The sequence below is a fragment of the Ciconia boyciana genome, chromosome 4 (assembly GCF_034638445.1).
Source record: "Ciconia boyciana chromosome 4, ASM3463844v1, whole genome shotgun sequence".
NCBI classification, from domain to species: Eukaryota; Metazoa; Chordata; class Aves; order Ciconiiformes; family Ciconiidae; genus Ciconia; species Ciconia boyciana.
In genome coordinates, this window is record NC_132937.1 from 18,564,511 (window position 1) to 18,584,123 (window position 19,613).

At 35.0% G+C, this 19,613-nt stretch overlaps 1 protein-coding gene across 1 annotated transcript in view; it reads right to left on the bottom strand.

Moving 5' to 3' along the window:
• Positions 1-19,613, bottom strand: part of PIK3C3 (phosphatidylinositol 3-kinase catalytic subunit type 3) — an 81,820-nt gene that overhangs the window by 32,335 nt on the left and 29,872 nt on the right. Inside the window, exons 14-21 of the mRNA XM_072860074.1 lie at positions 17,770-17,875; positions 16,793-16,909; positions 15,058-15,189; positions 12,573-12,701; positions 12,208-12,277; positions 11,822-11,886; positions 8,899-8,983; positions 7,700-7,774 (exon numbers count right to left, since the gene is read on the bottom strand). Coding sequence (XP_072716175.1) covers positions 7,700-7,774; positions 8,899-8,983; positions 11,822-11,886; positions 12,208-12,277; positions 12,573-12,701; positions 15,058-15,189; positions 16,793-16,909; positions 17,770-17,875 — 779 coding nt within the window. The remainder of the gene's footprint in view (positions 1-7,699; positions 7,775-8,898; positions 8,984-11,821; positions 11,887-12,207; positions 12,278-12,572; positions 12,702-15,057; positions 15,190-16,792; positions 16,910-17,769; positions 17,876-19,613) is intronic.

Here is a 19,613-nt window from a genome sequence, read left to right on the forward strand (position 1 = left end):
CATTAGGTTACAAATAATATTTTAATTAAAAAGTTGGGGGGGGTCCATTTTCTGTTCACTTATTCAAACTTGTCACTTTGAAGAGTCAACATTTTGAATAAGAGACAACATTTTGAATAAAACAATAACCCTTGTGGCAGTAATTAAATCTTTTTCTTAGTTTGCTCTGGAGATAGGGAATAAGAGACGCTAATAATTTAAATTGGTAACAAAGATGCATCTAAAACATTCAAAGCCATTTTAATAACTGACTGAGATACATTCATATAAATTAATTAGATATTGAGTAATTTACTTATTTTTAGGAATGAAGTGTAAAAGAAAGTATAAGATGAGGCCATCCTCCATTAACATTATAGCTTCCCTAGCTGTACTTCAAAATTCAGCAGATTTTTAGGCTGACTCAAAATGTATGTCAAAAGCTTTCATTTAAATACATTAAATATATTTAGTATTTTTTCAAATCCATGTACTAAACACAGACTTAACTCATTTTCATTTGTGCAGCTCCTCCAAGGTCAATTAAGCCAGCATACCATATTACAGACTACAGACAGAAGGCTCCCCTTGGTGCTTGCCTGAAGCCACTACACCAGTAAAGACCGAACAGCCAGCCTGAGGGAGTACTGCAGTTTTAGAGCTTTCTACAGAGAAGCCTGACTTATGTTCTCCTCAAGGACTTAACTACAGTTGGAACAAACGAAGAACAAGCCTGCTTTGGACAAATGAAATTGGTTGTATATTTAATACTGAAAATTATGTGAAGCTTATATTATTATGTTAATAAATTTATCAAGTTAATAAATGTGATGATTTGAAACCTTTTAATACTAAGATAAAAGGTTGCAAGTTTCTCAAGTGATCATCCCAAGTGAAATTTGTATGAGGGTACAACACTGAACATCACACTTTCATGATGTTAAAGAATGTGATCATTAGACTCTCACTCAGTATAAGCTCTATTACAAGCACAAGACTGGATAAAGTTTCTGGTACCTATTTGAGAAGGTATAGTGCCAGAAAATACTAAATAGTAGCAGAAAGAGCAGGGTAAAACCAGGAACTTGAACACTCCATCTCTATATAAAGCAACTGTTGTAAATTATGTGAACTTTGAACAAAAAAAAAAAAATCACTTTGATCCAGAAGTTACTGTACTGAAGGTATAATTTTAGGAAGACAGAAAACATATTTAATCAGAATTTTTATTCTGTAAGAATTGACTTTCACTGTGAATACCATATCATTTCCTAACATAGCCATCACTCCTGATTTGCATCTGTAAGGGCAGAGGCAAAAGCTGCCAGTAACAACTTATGAAATTTTTTTTTGTCAACTTAAACATGTTTTTTCTTCAAGAGCACAGCTCTTCAAGACACTACTCATTTGAAATTTGTCAGCCTCAGGTATAACAATACTTTAAAAATAACCTTGTCTAGTAATCACAGCTGAAAAACAGCCTACAGGAGAATCAGCATCTTATTTGGGCAGGTGTTGAGTGAGGTTTTTTAGTTCTGGAGTGTCACACAATTTGTACAGTTTGTATTTGAAAGTTCCCAAAAGTTATGTAATTTGGTTGATAGAAGCGTACCTACTCAACTGAATTTAGAAGATGACTCTCTTAAACCTTTATTTCACAGAATCACAGAATGGTTAAGGTTGGAAGGGACCTCTAGAGGACATCTGGTCCAACCTCCTGGTTGAGCAGGCCCACCTAGAGCCAGCTGCCTCGCCAAGGACCATGTCCAGACAGTTTCTGCATAACTCCAAGGATGGAGACTCCAGGACCTCCCTGGGTAACCTGTGACAGTGCTCTGTCACCCTCACTGCGAGTAATGATTCATACTCAGCGTAGTATTTATATAGAATTATCATCTATCCTCCCAGTAAATTAAGACCGCTTGTGAACTTTGTGTAACACTACTTTTTCTAAAGGCTTTGAACTTCCATGTTTTATAAAAAAATTACATTTTCTTCCTTCAATATACAGTGTCAATGCCATAACACACACACTTCGATCTCTTAGATCATCATGTTTTTAACCTCAGCTTCTAATCCATCTTCTTCAGATTTATTACAATTTAAAGGGCTCTTAATTATTAGACATGCTTATAAATTAAAGACAAAACTGGACTTTTTGTTTTGATTTATTACTGTTGCTGAATGACTGCTAAATCATATGGGTGAGGGTTTTTTGTTCAAGACATGTTTTAAACTAAAAGAGAAGTCACTTAAGACAACAGGCGAAACAGATTTCATCCTCCAAGCCTCTTACATTCTTGTAAGGCTAGACATAAAGGTCTTGTATTTCTAGTATTTAGACACTGAAACCTTTAGACACCTACTTAGAAATGTGAGTTCCTTATAAAACCAGGGGATTTTAGGCATCTGAGAAAACACTTTCAGGAAACAGTTCAGGACCACATACATGCTGCCCTATTTCGAGGTGAAGAGCAAGACTATATGTAGGCACCTACATATAGTTCAAGATACACAGCTTTGGACAAATGTTGATGTTGAAAGTGGCTCACTCCTCACAGTCTAAAAGATTACTACTTCAGGCAGCAGGAAAAATCTCTGCTGGAAAGACTTCAAATAGAGTCTCTCACCTTAAAAAACAGTGCCCTAATAATCACTCTTTACTCCCTATTTAAGCTATTTTACTGTAGAAAAACCAAGACACAAAGCATTTACTGACTGGAAGAGGACAAGATGTTTCCAGAATATGTAATAACGCAGCATGCATGCACAAAATTATTTCATTCAAAATGTAAAAGCTGATACTGTTGCTTTTAAGCTTGCTTTTTTATTTATTTTATGAGGTCGACTACATTTTTCTACTGAACACCTGGTTTTCTAACATATGGAATAAAGAGGACAGGCCCTTGGAGAGTTCAAGGAAACAGCATCAAACACAGAAAGTTTCCCTGACTAGCAGTCAGGGCATGAGGGATTTGAAAGTCCATCTGAGTTCCTTTCAGCCTTGGGAGTGAAGTGATCTTTGATTAAGTGAAGTATGGACTTGTGGAGACTAAAAATTGATATCTGGCGCTTGCAATAACAATAACATCTGACTGCAGCCAGAGAGGCTGATTTGTCCATCACTTTTACTGCTAATGCCTAGATTTTAGTACAGGAGAAAGTTCCCATATAGCAGCACAGAAATTGTTTTATTTCACCAGAGGACTTTTAGGAAAAGCTACTGAAAACCTGCAAAGAACTCTGAAACTCTTAAACAAAATGTGGAAGGCAAAGCAAGTTAGATGCAATTACTAAAATAAGTCTGGTGACAATTGTCTTTTAACAGGTAAGAAAGCCTTACAAATTATTCTAAACTTATCTGTTCCCACTTTGGGAAGAGGGGAAAAAACAATACACAAATACAACCAATACACAAAACTCCTGAAGCTCTGAATTTCAATATATTTTCTGTAAGCTGGAACTGCCACTATTATTTTAACCTGGCTCATATAGAAAAAGTAAAATTTAGTGACTATTTTAACTGAATTCCTATTTTAAATTTGAAGCAATAGGATAAAAATTCCTCTGATGAAAGTGTGAGGATGGATGGATGGATGGATGGATGGGGTGGTTTCCTGGCTTTCCCAGTAAATTCTGTTGCTATCATCAAAATTTATCCTTTGCTAACAGAGCACTGCCATGGTGAAAAAAATCAGAATGCCTAATTTATTGTCATCATTTTCATCAGCTACGTGTTATAACTTTTCTAAAACTACACAAAAATGGAAGACAGTAGTATGAATTGTTAAGGACTTACCCAGTATGCAGATTTTAAACTCAGTATGCAGCAAAAGCTGGAAGTAAAGTTTATCACTGCCATCCATAAAATGGATAAGGGCCCAGCTTGTGATAAGCATAAGATAATTTTTCCCCCTCACACCTCAAGCTGCCTATTCTCAAAATACACTCCATGCAGGCATATTGTAAGAAAAAAAAGATGTCGAATATGTATTGTTAAATGAGATATACTGTTCAAGATACCTATAAGAGAAAATGTTTTAGTAGATCAACAGCTAAAAGTTTATATTCTCTTTGGTAGGCATCACGGAAATTGGAGTTGCAGAGAGAAATCTAAAGGATAACAGTATGTGTTAGTTCTGTGCTGGGTTTTTTTGTTTTGGTTTGGGTTTTTTTAAAGGATGTTCCTCTATCAAAATGAGTAACATTTAAAAACATATTTTAAAATTTCACTGCATTTTACATACTATAGAAGTTTGCAACGTTACTGAATATATTTATCAATGTACTTATCTAAGCACTGATATAGAAGGAGGGTTTGAATCCTATAGTTTTTCCATTTTTGTAATCTTAAAGCCATCTATCCCAAAGCAGGTTTGAACTGAAAAGCACTGAAAGTAAAAACACATGGTGTCATCTCACATATGGAACTGTTCAGATCTTTGGTGGCAACCCTTTCTAACTGAGCCTGAAGAATAAAGCAAATGTCAATTGGTGCACTTCACACTGAAGACAGACCACAGCCCTACCCCGAAGCATTAAATGAGAAGACAGTCCAGTTCTTTCACCTGTCTACACAGGATGTTAAAAGCAAATGTGGTTTTCAAGTTCTGAGCCCTCAGTCTTTGACCTGCCCTCAGATATTAATAACCTAATTTTATCCATGTACCAATTTGCTCTACTGCTACAGAGCAATTTCAGGTGTAGAGTTCAGATCAAAGCGCCTGTATTTAGGGAACCTATAACGGGAACTTGGATTTACATGTAGGTCCCTAAAGGTTATTTTAAAGCTGTCCAGTCACTAGGGTGAGAATTAGTTGCTCAGATGCACGCATGCAGTGCTACTCAAGAATGCCATTTGAATGTCTCAGGATATCCTAAAATATCTACACATAGCCTGCAAATGTGACAGGACCTTTGTGAAACTTTTGTCTGCCTATAAAGCAAGCTGATGTTGTTAAGGTATCTCAAATGGGACAGAAGAGTTCACTTGTCTGTCATAGCTGAAACACAGCTCTAATGAGGACTGTACTGTCTTAAGACTTTAAAAGGATTACCAAACACAAAGACATCCGTATCTGCGTGTTACATCAGTAGCTAGATCTCAACTCTACAATCAAAAACAGAGTGTGGAACAAATGCAGAAGAAAGTATTTTCAAGGGAAAGCATGACATAACTGAAACATACTAGCATAACACATATTACACGAAAGTCAACTGAACATGCCACATCTGGTTGTCACAATCCAGCTTCACAACGATCCAGCTCTTCCTTCCAAAGCAACAAAGGGCACATTAGCTGGTAAATCAGATACTGGCATTAATATATAAATCAATCTGTAATCCTACAACAGGGCACTGATGTTACTTAGAGGTGGGTATTCAGCTGCAAAACAGTGTCTTGTTATTTACAAGTCACAGTAATATCTGCTGTTACAGATCTGGAAACAAGAAATTAAAACATACAGCAATTGATAACATATTTCATCTCCAAGAGAAGTAGGAAGTTGAAAGTTCTCAGAGAAAATAAATATTCCTGTAACGCAATACTGACTACTTACTGTAACATTCAGGTTACAAGCTAAGGCACATTAGTGAAACTGATGCAAGTATTCTTGTAATTTTTAACGTTACTGATAGATGGCGATGTTTGGATTGAAGGTTCCCTATATCTCTTTCCAAACAAACTTCTACAGCTGCCCTTGAAGTATAACAGTACAGCATTTAAAAATCTGAAAGTCTAGATTTCTTATTTAGGACTACTTAAAAAAAAAAGTCACCTTATTTCTAGAATTAGAGCATAAAACAGTCATGAAAGACAGCAGAAATTATTTTACCCAGATAACAGACATTCTCATCCTACAGCACAAAAAATACATTTCTAATATAGAGTGGGAAACAATTCTTTGTGAACTTCAGTATCTATTGCTTAATATTTAAATTATACCATATCTATTATAAACATAGAGGTCTGTATGTTAGAAGCTGAGGCAACAATTCTATTTGAAGGAGTCTAACATAGATGTTGCTACATCCACCAAACTAAAAGGTAGAGCTAAAAAAGATAACGATATATATTGCCATATAAATCCAAGAAAAGTATGTGAACACACAGCTGGTATTCAGCATTCTTTACCCTACTGGAAAGCTTCAATTCATTAAATAAATATCGTCAAGAAAGGATGCATATATGGTCATATAATTTTGGAGAAAAGTACTTATAGCTTCCATTCTTCAAGAGAAGAATGAAATTAGCTTTTTCCAACTTAAGCCTAAGGGATTCTCAGTAGAAAGAAATAACCCTTTGTAGCAAGCCTTTGTTGTTCTTGGAACATAAGAATTTCTCTTGATAGCTCAAAAAACCTCTCTCAGTATGTGACAGAGCATAGGTAGCAGATAAAAACAATTTCAGACTCAGAATGAACTGTGGATGTGCGCTGCCCTCTGCTGTACGGCTTAAATTCCTCCACGAACCCAAACATCCATTGCGCTGTTACTTTTTAACATAGACAGGTAAGATGCACTTCACTCCAAATCAAAACACTAAAATATTACTACTCTGAGCACGCAAGCAGTGCCTGCTATGGAAAGATTTATACCCATCACCTTAGACAAATGATAGAGACCTCTCAAGACAGATTTTTACATGCCCATTTGTACATTTCCAAGCAGATAAGGAAAAATATGCTTGCTTTAGTTGTTCCCCCACATGCTTAGAGCAAGGCTTCATGGTTAATTTTCTACTCTTTCATACAGAGTATGCTGATCAAAGTAATATATGCTTCAGCCTTATCTGTAAACTAACAAGCCTTCCACCTGGATGTGTCTCATTTCCCCAAATAACATTTTTTATTTACAAGTTTCTCATTCAATAAATGTTTCACTTTATTATAAACGCCTAACCACCACTCCTAACTCTTCATCACTATGTAATAAAGGTATGCAAGTTATCAGAATTCCTATCAGAAGCTACAGTTCAAAAGTAAGCAAGCAAGCAAAAAAACCCAACCAACCAAAAAAAAAACTCCAAAAATTTTTCCCCTACAAGAAACATTTTTGTTAAAACTTTGTGAAGTTCATGCAGCTACACACAAACTCCTTTTTTCAACTAAAACACTTGAATTTCCCTCCATCCCAAGGCACTGACTGTAATAGTTGGAGTAGCTTAATCTTCAAATCTTTCACTTCCTCTAGTAGAGAAGTCTTCTGTTTTTTTAGAATCACTAGAATTATTCACTCTACCTGGTCTGTTATTAATCCATGCAGATGGCAAGAAAAAATAACATTTAAAAAGTTAAAACTAGTTAGGGATAATCTAAATGTGTATCTGTTGTTTTGAACTTTCAAGATACATGGGGTTTGCTGCAAACTAAAGGATGTACTTGATTAAACAGGAGCTTCTACTACTTTTGCTCCCCCAGCTGCAAATCTGTAATGAGCAGGACACTAAAGAGTTTATTCCTTCTTTGTTTTTAGAGAAGGCTTAAAAAAATGTGTATTTTTTATATATTATTATAGAAAATATACATTATTTTAATTATATAAAAATATTTTTTTTTTCTAAATATATATATAAAATCTCAACTGGAGCTGAATTGTCCAGCCAGCTCAGTTAGGCTGATGATGAAACACTTGGATTTTTGCTGCACAGTAGTTTGGTTTCATCAAGAACACAAGATTTACCTGTTACACAAGCATTTTTTGTTTACACAAGCATTACCTGTTTTTGTTAGCAAAAGATTATCCAGATGTCTGTCTCCAACTCCAAGGATGTAGGTAATTACACAATAACCAGCTGTAATAAGTAAATTGTAAACATCCATATGAGTACCTTTCCTGGAGAGCAACAAGTTCCACACAATTAATAACAGCATATGACATTATCTTAGTTCTTGTTCACAAGTAATAAATATACCATAGAGACTGTGAGCAGGGGTGGTGCTGGTGAAGAATAATCAAGATTATCAGCAGTATGAAGAACATTTGAAGTAATAAATTAAAACTCTGAAGTTTATTCAGTACTGCCTAGATTTTAATTTCTTACTACGTAATTATATGCCTAACAGTAAAAGCCTAAATTCATTCAATATTGGGATTAAGATACTTCAAAGGAAGATGAAGTATTTTCAGCAAAATGAACGTACACATTTTGAACTTAAGATATTTTAGGACAACTGTAAACAAGCATTAGACATTGATAGGAATCTGAATGTATACGTCAGCAGTATTTACAAGTTAAGCAGTAAGCCAGGCAGCAATAAATAAATTAGAACTAATGCAAACTGTTTTAATTCTTACTTTTACCCACTAACCAGTTTGAAGCAATCTTAAAGACTGTGCCATCAGACAGAGAAAGGGAAAGAAGATACTGTGGAGCAACAACTGAATTCCTTTTTTTTTTTTGTAGAATAAAATTGCTTTTAATTTAATGGACAGGAAATGCAATATTTTAACATTGCCATCAGTTTACCAAACAAGAACTACACTACCACTTTTTTTGTCATCCAAACTGAACAAGAAGTTGAATGTACCCTCACCCCCAAAACCTCCAATTTTTAAAAACAAATTTAAATTTTCTACCTCAAATACAGATGATTTATTATTATGTAAATGCTCTACATCTCCGTGAATTATAAAGACCCCAACTCATTATGCAGAAGGGGTAGAGGTAAGATTATTGCTAGAAAGCAAAGAATATTTAACTTCTAGTTTCCTTTAAGGAGAACAAAAAAAGAGAGCTGAGGAGAGGGATTGTGTATGACATGCCAGGCTCAAAACTATTTTTTTCACAGGGATTCTGACAGCAAGTACATGCATAGTGCCCTATCTGCAGTCATCTAAACTGAAATGTCTTACCTATGTCTACCCTGTCCTTTATACTTCAGATACAAAGTTACCAACTATAAGACTGTAACTTACCACAGCTCTTAACATATGTGTCCATCACCTCCGCACTTATTCCATGAGGGCCAGTCTCACTAGGTGCATGTTTTCTGAAAAAGTTCTAGAGGGGAAGTCATCAACAAATTCAGTTATTCCACATGATCTGACACAGGCTCTTTAGGACTGATAGAAAAAAAAAAAAGATTTAAATCAAGACCACAAATAGCTGTTAAATAAAACTAACAACCAGTCCCAAAAACCCTAGTAAGATGTAATTTAATTTTATATTCTGTCTTTTATTTATTTTGTGTCTTAACCGTCACATTCTTATACTCAACAGAAACAGATATGAAGTTCAAACTGAAAAGCAGTTTTCTTTGTTAACAGCTTCAGAAAATTAACAACGCATTGAAAAGTTACTAATTAATAACTATGAGTGCAAAATACTTCCACAGGAAACTGTTTAGGCCAGATCAACAAAAACTGAAACAGGACTAACAGTCCAGATTAGTAGCTACATTTGGGACACGCACTCTTACAAGGTTTATCATTATATGTCTCCATATTCTTCAATACAACCAACCACTACTGAGTTTAAAAGGAAAAATCTAAGTCATCAAATGGAAGCTTCACATTTCCTGTGAAATGTGGACAGGGCCAAAACAGTCCTTCCCACCACACAGAAGGAAACTGTTTTTTTTTTTCTTGATTGAGACAAAAGATAAGTAGATTAAATCCAAGCTTAAGCACAAGTTTCTTCCAGTAAGCAAACACAAAGCTAAGCAAGCACTGTAAAAGGAGCTTTGTAGGCATCCGGATGGCATTTAAGTGACTGAAATAATAATGAAAAAATGAAGGGAATCTTAAAAAAAAAAAAAAAAGAGAAGGAGGAAGAAGGTACTGCAGGAAGGTACCTGCAGGCTATTTAAGAAAGTTTTTCTTGAAAAGCTGTCCTGTTGTAACATGTATCAGAGTTTTAAGGCTTGGAGAAAGCTTTAGTTATCTTTGATTGCAAAGGAACAAGCCCTTCTGAGATATGTTAGAAAAGCTGACAGAGTAGAAAGATTCTGTTAAATGAAATTCCTAAGCAAAATGTGGAAGGAAATTTTTAACTGGTTAACAGGGTACTAGAGAGATCTACCTTCAGTGCTCCAAAATTTTACTTATCGTAAGAAAGAGAAAAAAAAACAAAACACAACAGTATCACACAAAAAGAAAACACCAAAAACCAACCAAACAAAAAACCCACAAACAGACTCCAGACCACCCAAATGCTAAACTGTAAAGTGTGGAACAGAAGTACTTCCAAAACATGAACTGTAATTTCAAGATTGTTGACAGAAGGTAAGTAACACTCAAACATCAAAACATCTTTTCTTTCCTGCAGATCTGCATTACTAGCCAGTGTTAGGTTACTTGCTTTAAATATTTTCAGAAGTGAAACATTTTAAGATATTTATATACAGTGCTCAACTTTATTAAAACAGCTCTGACACCCAAAATGAATATTTACAAAAAGAATAAACCAAAGTTTCACAATACCTAAAAACGTTCATTTAGTTTTTATTTCCTTGCCCTACAATGCCCAGCTATTTTATCACGCTTTGGCACAGGAAATCTGGGCTCTATAATGGATTTTGCCATTGATCTGTCAAATAATGTTAGATCACATTCTTTTGGCATCTTGCCTATGAAAACTATAAGCAGTTTTTCACAGGAAGAATTGCTCCTTATGTCTGCACAGCAACTAAAACAGTGGGGCACCTATCTTAGATTGGAATATGATGTTATACGTAATTGCAAAATGACAATTTCACAGCATTTCTAAATATATTATTTTATAAAACGTATAAGGGACTAGAATACGAATAGTACATTGCCAAGACTACAAAGGACTGCCAGGAAAACACTTTATAAGCTGTATGATTATTGAATGTATAGATGTAGCTTATCACAATCTTTACAGAATGGAAAGCTCAAAAAACTTATACAACTTGATGCTGGTCATCGTCTGATTAATGATAAGCATTTTTTATAAATGATGCTTATTTGTTAAGCAAGTGATAATGAAAAATGATAAGCATTTTTTAATCTCCACATTTTTAATACATGTAGTTTATAGTAGCTGGAAGCTATTTGCTTTGGCTCCCAGTTACTGAGCTATGAACAAATGCAAACTTCAGCATCAACTACAAAAAAGGGAAAAAAGGTACTGTGACAAATTGAATCCAACATAAACATGCTGTGTTTTCATTAAAAAACTTATTAGATATAGGTCTCATATGGCAATTTGGTACGTTTTTATCTAACTATATTTACCTCAACTAGCTGAGCTCTGCTACCTAGCTTATGTGCTGTGCCTGAAATTACCACGTATTTTGTATGTCACTATTTAATTATGTGTCCCTACTCAATTCATGACAGAGAAAGCTTGCTAAGTTAAAAAAAAAAATCATTAAAAAAACCCCACACAGTATCTATACATGCACCGTGGCAGGGAAACAGACTTTAGAAATTATATGGACAAACTATTTAGTTGTTCCATTAAAAAAAACCAAACCAACACACACCACACCATTAAAACATACTTTGACAAGGTATCAAGCCAAAACTACTGAACAAATAACAGAAACACTTTAAAACAAAACAGTATAGAAAAGTGTCAAGCATCTTCCATTCATCATTACAGCAAAGCTAGAATTTCAATATCACAACTAAATTACACTTTAATTATTTAAATGGTATTACTTTTAGGACATGAGATACTCATGTGGTGATTTAAGTATATTTTTTTGAAGCAAAACATCTGCTGTAAATACCCTTATGCTTCAAGCTGTAATTTGTCTTCTAACAACAGATACAAAAATCAGTTGAGAGACTAAAGACTTTTGCATGAGATTTGATCAAACAGTATAAATTGCAGGCTTAGAAGACGACCTAAAAATCCCCTATCACATACCTGTATACTTTCCTCAGTAGCAAGAACTTCTGCAACTGGTACTGACTGAATAAACTGCATGAAGCCTGTGACAGAAAACAAACCAAAAAAAAGATCTCCGATGCATGGAACTTTCAAGCTCCTCTATAATGTATGCTTATAAACACTAATACACACTTTCATTCAACTGCTTCTCATTGGCAAAAAAACATGTTTTGTCCCCGTTTTCTGCCTTCAGTCATTTTACAACAACTAGTCATTAACACCAAATTAGCTTGCAAATTCCTTTTTAGAATGGTGTACTAAGCAAAATTTCTCCCATGAAAATAGTGTGTCACAACAGTCTGTGAACAGAGGGAGAAGATTCCTCCCATTACTGCATTTTTAGGAAATAAAAGTATTCATACCATGTTTTGTACTAGTTGCCAGCACTTTATAGGGTGTCAGCTTCAAATCCAAATTCTCTTTTCTTAACAGCTGGAAAAAAACAACACACAGAAATAGAAAGGCAGCTTCTATTTCTAAAAGGAATGTGTATTGGACATTACTCTCCACTGTTCTTCACTGAAATTAGTAATAAGAAAGCCTGTTTCCCAATTTTTTTTTAATTATTTTTTTTTAATCTACACAGGATCATTGCCTGCCTATACAGAAAAAAAAAGATCCTAAGAAAAAAGCAACATAAGCTGCATTAACAGCTTTCACCAGTCTTGCTCTCCACAAGGAGAATCAAGAACATAGAAGGACAAGGATGTGGATTAATAATTCTCACCTTGTCCATGAGTGAAATAATCTGAAGAATAAGTTGATCTTGACGTAAATCGTCACCATGCTTAAAAATTACAGGGTATTTGCCTCCATCTTCTGTCTTGAAGAATAACTGAGCAGGCATTAAGGCACTCTGGAAAAGGAAACTTATTCTACTAAGCTGTTTCACAGCAAAGTTCATATTAACATGTTCTTACATTGGAGTTCTAAAACATAAATCCTTGTTTACTGCATTGTAAATTAGAAGCTAAATAAGGGAGTATCAGGTCATAGGATTCAAGTATCAAATTCAGTTAGATAAAGGTTTAGAATAGTCCCATTTGAATACCAACAGCACAGCAGTGAGCACCAGAAGTCTCTTCACATTCTTTAAGTGTGGTAAAGAAGCAATTCTAAAGCTTCTAAAAGCAGTTACTCACTGTCTAGGACTTAACAGTTAGAACACGCTATTTCCACTTACCAAAAGTGTGATCTAGGCATGTTTTAAAAAAAATATCTTAAGTCTTTCCTTCTTCTTTATCAAGGGATGTGAAGGATATATTCCTCCCATGTCCCCCCGCCCCCAGCAGCAGAAGAGGAAAGGACAGGAGGATGCAAATTTTGTTTGTATGCATTTAATTCCAATCAACATAGAAGCACCACGCAAAAGGTCACAACAAAACAAATTTAAACTGACCAGATCAAAAAGAGACACAATTATAGGATAAACATCAAAGAAATGCTAGGGGCAAGACATCTTAAACAACTAATTGCTTCCTCAATCTATTTAGTAAAAGCAAAATGCCTTTTTACATTGCTGTTTGAGAAAGCCAATTTAATTATATGCAATTTCTCTGCATAAAATGGGTTGAAGGGGATCAGTTACCTACATGAATGATTTCATCTATTGCAACTGACCAAGTCACTTCCCTCAAAACCAAACCAAAAAAGGATACAGAGTTTAATATTTGAGCAGGTACATTAGATTTTCGCATACAATGAATGTTTCAAAATTATAAAGTTCCATAAATAAAGGAAAAATGATTCTTTAAATAGTCCTACAAAAGCTGCCATGTGATGTCCAAGAGCACCAAAAATTTGTCATTCTTCCCTCTTTGGGTTTGTTTGGGTTCTATCCCATAGTACAGAATGAGAGATTAAATGGAAATCTGTAACCTTTCAGAATCAGGAGGATCAAAACCACCTCTGATTTTGAAACAAGTTACATCTCATATTTTTGGTCCTAAATTTTCTACATTGCTACAGAAGACCAATATGTAGAAGACTGACTTGAGTTTGTCCTGATCAAGTTAAGCTATTATTTTGGATAGGAAGTATTTAACTGCTGTTCCAGCAGTCTTTTTGTCAACGTTCTTCCCCCAACCCTTAAATCATATTCATGCTAAAAGCTGACGCAAGTTTGCAAAACCTTGTTTTCATGACAAGACCTTTCCAATGTTGCCTCCAATCTGAGGTGCAAGAGCATGGAACTGAAGAAACATACTCTTCAAAGAGAATAACTGGTATATAAAGAAGCAAGCCAAAGCTAGGAAACTGAGAGATAGTATGGTAGAAAACTATGCAAAAATGTTAATCTCTGATTTTAAGTAAACACAAATTATATCACAGCCAACAAGCAGCCTGTTGAAGTTTGAAACTACTGGGTATAATAAATTTGTGACCTAGTAGAGATGATGGATCGACACGAGTTGCCACAGCAGCTTGAACATTTTTTAATTGGCAGAGAATGCCTCCTGGACATAGGCCTGATGGGTAAAGCTCATTTTGGTCATCTTAAAATTAGATCACAGTCACCTATATGAGTTTAAAATAAATTTATAAAGAGGTCCTACATCACTGGACACAGGTAATAACTTACATTCCACCAATAACTTACATTCCAAGTAGCATAGGAAGCAAAATAACCCCAGCCCTTTCAACAGCACATTAACTGTTTATTAACTAGACTAAGGTCTGGCCATATGATCACAAGCAACTACTACGAATTGGTTTAAGGACTTAACAACCATAGGGATACAGGATCTACCTGTCAGCCCACTGCAACTGCATGAAATGGACCACCTTATTGCTTTCCAGTCTCTACCAATTTAACAGTTTTATTTTTCAATAGAATAGACACATACATCTAGCTGAGATGCAACACACCTGACTTGAGTTGTATGATTTTGATCATAAGTGGTATTGCTGTTAAACACAGTCTAACTAAAGTTCACAGAAATTCTGAACTAGGAAGCATGCCTTCAGCTTGGGGATTTCATAAACTTTATAAACTATATCAGTCTTATAAAAGCTGCTTTAAAGTTTGCACATTAACTTGAAAAAATGAGTTTCACAAAGAAAATAAAGAGCTGTTTAACCAGTTTAAGAGCACGTTACAGTTACATTTTGCTTTGACTATGTCAGCCCCTTTAAATTTTTCAATTAATGTTTCTAACCTTAGTGGTCATAAGATTTGTTTGTATTTCAGCTATTCAGAAGATCTCATTTACCTTGAAGAGTGTGGCTTTTTCAGGGATTATCCCTTTAATTTTCACCTGAGGTTCCAGAGGAAGTGGAATAAGCTCCATATCTGCTAAATTCATCTTTTCGTTATCTGCTAACAATGCCTGAAGCCTCTCATTCTAAAAGAATAAAAAAATAAAAACTTGTTTAAAAAAAATCATAACACACATACTAGGTATACATGAACAGTAAAAGAGTTTTTTAACAAAGGATATATTATTAGTAAATATCCAATTTATTAAATTCTTTACTCTTCCAGAGAATCAAGGTTTCACTCTTAAAATCCACTGAAATAAAAATTCTCCATTTGCAGTAATCTGAATAAGAAAGCAAATATTCCATCTAGTCTGAGTATAGTCTAGCAACTCTGTAAGTGCCAGTCTTAGAAAAAATTATTTCTAAATTGCCTACACAAGTAGCACGATGATTTATTTTCTACACCAGTACGAAATATTAGTTCTGTTTCAGAACCTTGATTCAGGTCTTCACCTCTGATCCTTTAAATCCCTGAACTCGAGATTCCCTACCACCAATGAACCAAATTGCCAACAGCTTGCACAGACCTAATTTCAGAGCTTGCTCTACATTCCTACATCTGTAGTTACCAGAAATACAACACTAGTCAGTTTTTGAGTTCTTTACACTTGGTGTCCTACATAATAAAGGTTGCATACACAAAAGTCTCTAGTCTTTTCCCCTATGGAATATAACAGACATAAATAATACGGACACACAGCAAGGTAGACCACTACTGTTGGGAATGCTTCTATTAGTTAATTACTGCTAGCTACATTTTAATCCAAAAATCAAAGCCATGTGTTTCTTAGTTTTACAGAAATATCACGGCAATTATAAAAGAACATTTGACAGAACGTTATCAATGTATTGCATAAGCAGGAAATACATTCCTATGAATTGAAAAACCCTCCTCCTCTTTTAGTATTTACACCTTTATTACTGACACATAGCACATTCACAAAATTTCATAAAAGTGATACAACACTTACGTGTTTCATTTTCCCACACAAATATACCCCACAGATTTAAAGAAAGAAGGTGAAAAAAACTATTACGCTAAAAAATCCATGCTTTGAAATACCGATGTGTGCCGGAGGAAAAGAAAATACATGAATAGAAATTCCTTTGGCATTCCTGCTTCCTCCTCATACCTGTCTGTCAAGTTCATTTGAAGTATTTTAACTAAGAAGGGACAAAGCTTCTTAAAATGCACCTATGATAAAAATTCTTTTCCTCAAGATGCAACAGGTAACTTTCAAAGAAGGCAAAGTTCTGCTAAATACAAACCTTATATAAGAATAGTTTTGTTGCTCTTGAAATAAATGAAACCTTGCTGCTAGTCAAATTTCATTATCTATTCCAACATAAGTCTCACACCACAATAACCTCTGCTCCCTTCCCACGTCTCCCACAATTTGTTCACTGTTATATCATCAACTACTCAATGATTCCCCTATCTTCCTTCTACCAAAATATCCTGAGATTTTTCTCAAGGGTCTCTTCTCTTTTTCATCTACAAACTTTAAGAACTCTTTGGAACTTTGACTCATCTAACCTCTCCTAAGTTTGTTCCAAGTTTGCTAAAATTATTACAGGACAGGCAGACATCTGTTATAAATCTCAGTTCTAAGAATTTTTAGTGAAAAGCCAACATTCCTATTATCATATGCTAGCCATAGATAAGTTATCCAATCCTTCAGTTACCTTTTTCTTACGATTCCCACTTTCACGCTGCACTGCTTTCATTACATGAACCAGCCGATCTACAAATGTCTGCTGGGCTGCCAACAATGAACGCATAACTCTGACAGACTTATCACCCTAAATGAATTAAAAGAAACAAAATTAGTTCTTTGTTCTGTAATTATTTTATCTAGAAATTATTCCTTTATTCTTAGACCTTTGGGCTTTTAAGAGGTAAGTGAATAAAGATCAATTTCCTGGCAATTCAAAAGGTATTTTCTGTAAAACCCAATCAGAATCACTGTAGCTGGCAATCAATTATCTGACCTACCAGTGCACTTCAATTTGCATCAACAATTTCAGTGGTGAACAGTCATGCATGACAAACCTATTCACACAGCCAAAATAAGTTAGTAAGGATAAGCACACGGAATTTTCTTATGAAGCGTAAGAGTCAGATTTGAATAACATCTCTAAAATGGGAATTAAGATACGAAGGGCGAGATACACTAAAATCAGGAAAGACTGCACATCTGCTCTAAATTATAGATTGCAATTCACAAAAGTGTTTTTTTGTTTTGTTTTTGCTCTTTTTCCCTGCTGCTCCAGCACCCTCTGCTGCTGATACACAGAAAAAACACTGTTTGTGAATTCAAAATACAGGGCTCTTGTCTTAATTTGCACTGCAAGGACAAATGCTTTCAATAAAGAAATAGTGAATAAAATGGTCTGATCACACAAAGCAGAGGATTTTAGAACCAGCATGTTAATAACAGGAACAAGCAAAAAAACAGAGGAAAAACTTCTCAGTACTTGTTCTTTTCTTCTTCAGTAGTTTCTTTGGTTTACCACAAACTTAAAATTCAAGCAAAAGTGGAAGCTTTTTTTAAAATTTCAATACATGTGATATGAAAAACTGTCTTCCTTCTAGACACTTGTGCCTTTTTAAAGAATTACTGTCCCAAAACACTATGTATTTCCTTACACAAAGGCATTACCTTCAGCAAAGCCTGACTAAATCTTCTCATCACATTTAAGTACATTTCGTGAGTCTTTGGGTCCCTCTGCTGAGTGTCTTGATCTTCACACTCCACTATTACATACCTGCGGCATAAAAACAACTCAAGTTATGCTGTACTCTGGTGCCATACAATTTGAGTGAAATACAGCAGCCCTGTATTATAGGCCTGGAACTAAAAACAAAGTTGATCTTTGAATCACATAGTCAGCCAACAGGCGAACTCTTCAAAATTGCACAGTCAAATTCCCACTGGGATCAGGCGTGTGTACCAAAGTTTCTGAGGTGTTTCACTTACAGTGAAGTGGCATCACTCAAACAGGACAAGTCAGAAGTCCAAATCATATGAACACTCCAACCAAGCAGTACACGTGGGAGGAGTGGGCATTCCATTGTGCTACTACGCTCTACATAATGTAGTGGCTGCAAACTTGGTATTCAAGTATACCTGCAAAAACAAGAAGAATCTCACCCTACCTGTTCCCTATTTTACCATTAGCAATGGTGGAAGAGACAGTATTGATCCTGAAGCAGCTCTGGAAAGTCTACATTACAAAATAAGTTTTCATTTCTAAAATTATGATTTGAGTACAAGATTTAAACAGTACAATTTAGAACAGCTATACTGAAAATTTAATTTATGTTTAGCAGTTGTTTGGAAAGCTTTTGTGCTGATTTCTATTCACAGCACTGACAAGCAAAAAGTAGCTATGCACAGGTCTTCTTTCTGTTGACTGGTATATCTCCTAGTATTACCCAGTAAAAACATATAACCCCACTATTAAAAAAAGGAAGAAATTAGCAAGTCACTTGATTTTCAAACACTGCATTTGAATTCAAAAGTGACTCCACACATTGAAAAAACACTCCTGGACAGCTAGAATTACCTGTTCCTTATGCACTTGTACATAAGAATCTCTTACAACTGAATGATTATGGGACAAGAATAGAGCTCTGTCATTTCCAGCTGATTGGATTTGACTAGTCTTATTAATAAATAAACAATATATTATATACATTAAAATAAGGCATATGTAACTCATTCCATGAGTATTATCTCAATGAAATCTATAACTAGAGCTGACTTCAAAAACTTTGCAAATATATTGTTCTACACCATTCCCTCACTAAAATGACAAAATTAGATTGCAGTAATATGTGTATAAAAATAAGTCCATATCTACAAAGTCTGTGTACAAAAACTTAAAGGAAAACAGGAAGTAATCAATTGAAACATGCTATTTTCATCTTCATTTGTTAAAAAGCCCTAGACAGTTTCTCAAAGCTATCTTGAAACAAGGAGTAAGAGTAATGCTTCATACTTGGATAGGTGTCTCACACATCTGAAGAAGAGACAGAAATAAGCAGTAGCGCTGACTTCAATAGCCGCTGTTGAAGTATAAGGACAGGACAGCTTTACAATGACAAGTGACTGAGTAGGGAGGTTTGATTTTCAAGGGTTATTGTACTTTTTTCATTGATTATTTTAGGTGCATGCTGTGTCTGGATAGTTGAAACAAGCAATTGATCAGCAGCCAAGAGGATTTATGGCTACATCAGCTCAAACAGTGCCTGCAACATTTGTATTTTGTCACTGAGAAATTGAGATGTCTGGAAAGAAAACAAAGAATAAATTGACTGGGTCTTTTTGTCTGGGTGTGGTGGGGTTTTTTGTTGTTTTTTGTTGTTGTTGTTTTGGGGTGGTTTTTTTGTTTTTTTTTAAGTCATAAGACAAAAACTTCAGAGCTCTGGATGCTTTAAACGTTCTGTTGACTGAATGTCTGAGATGTTGTGAAACGTAAGTGCACAGTTTCTATCAGCGTG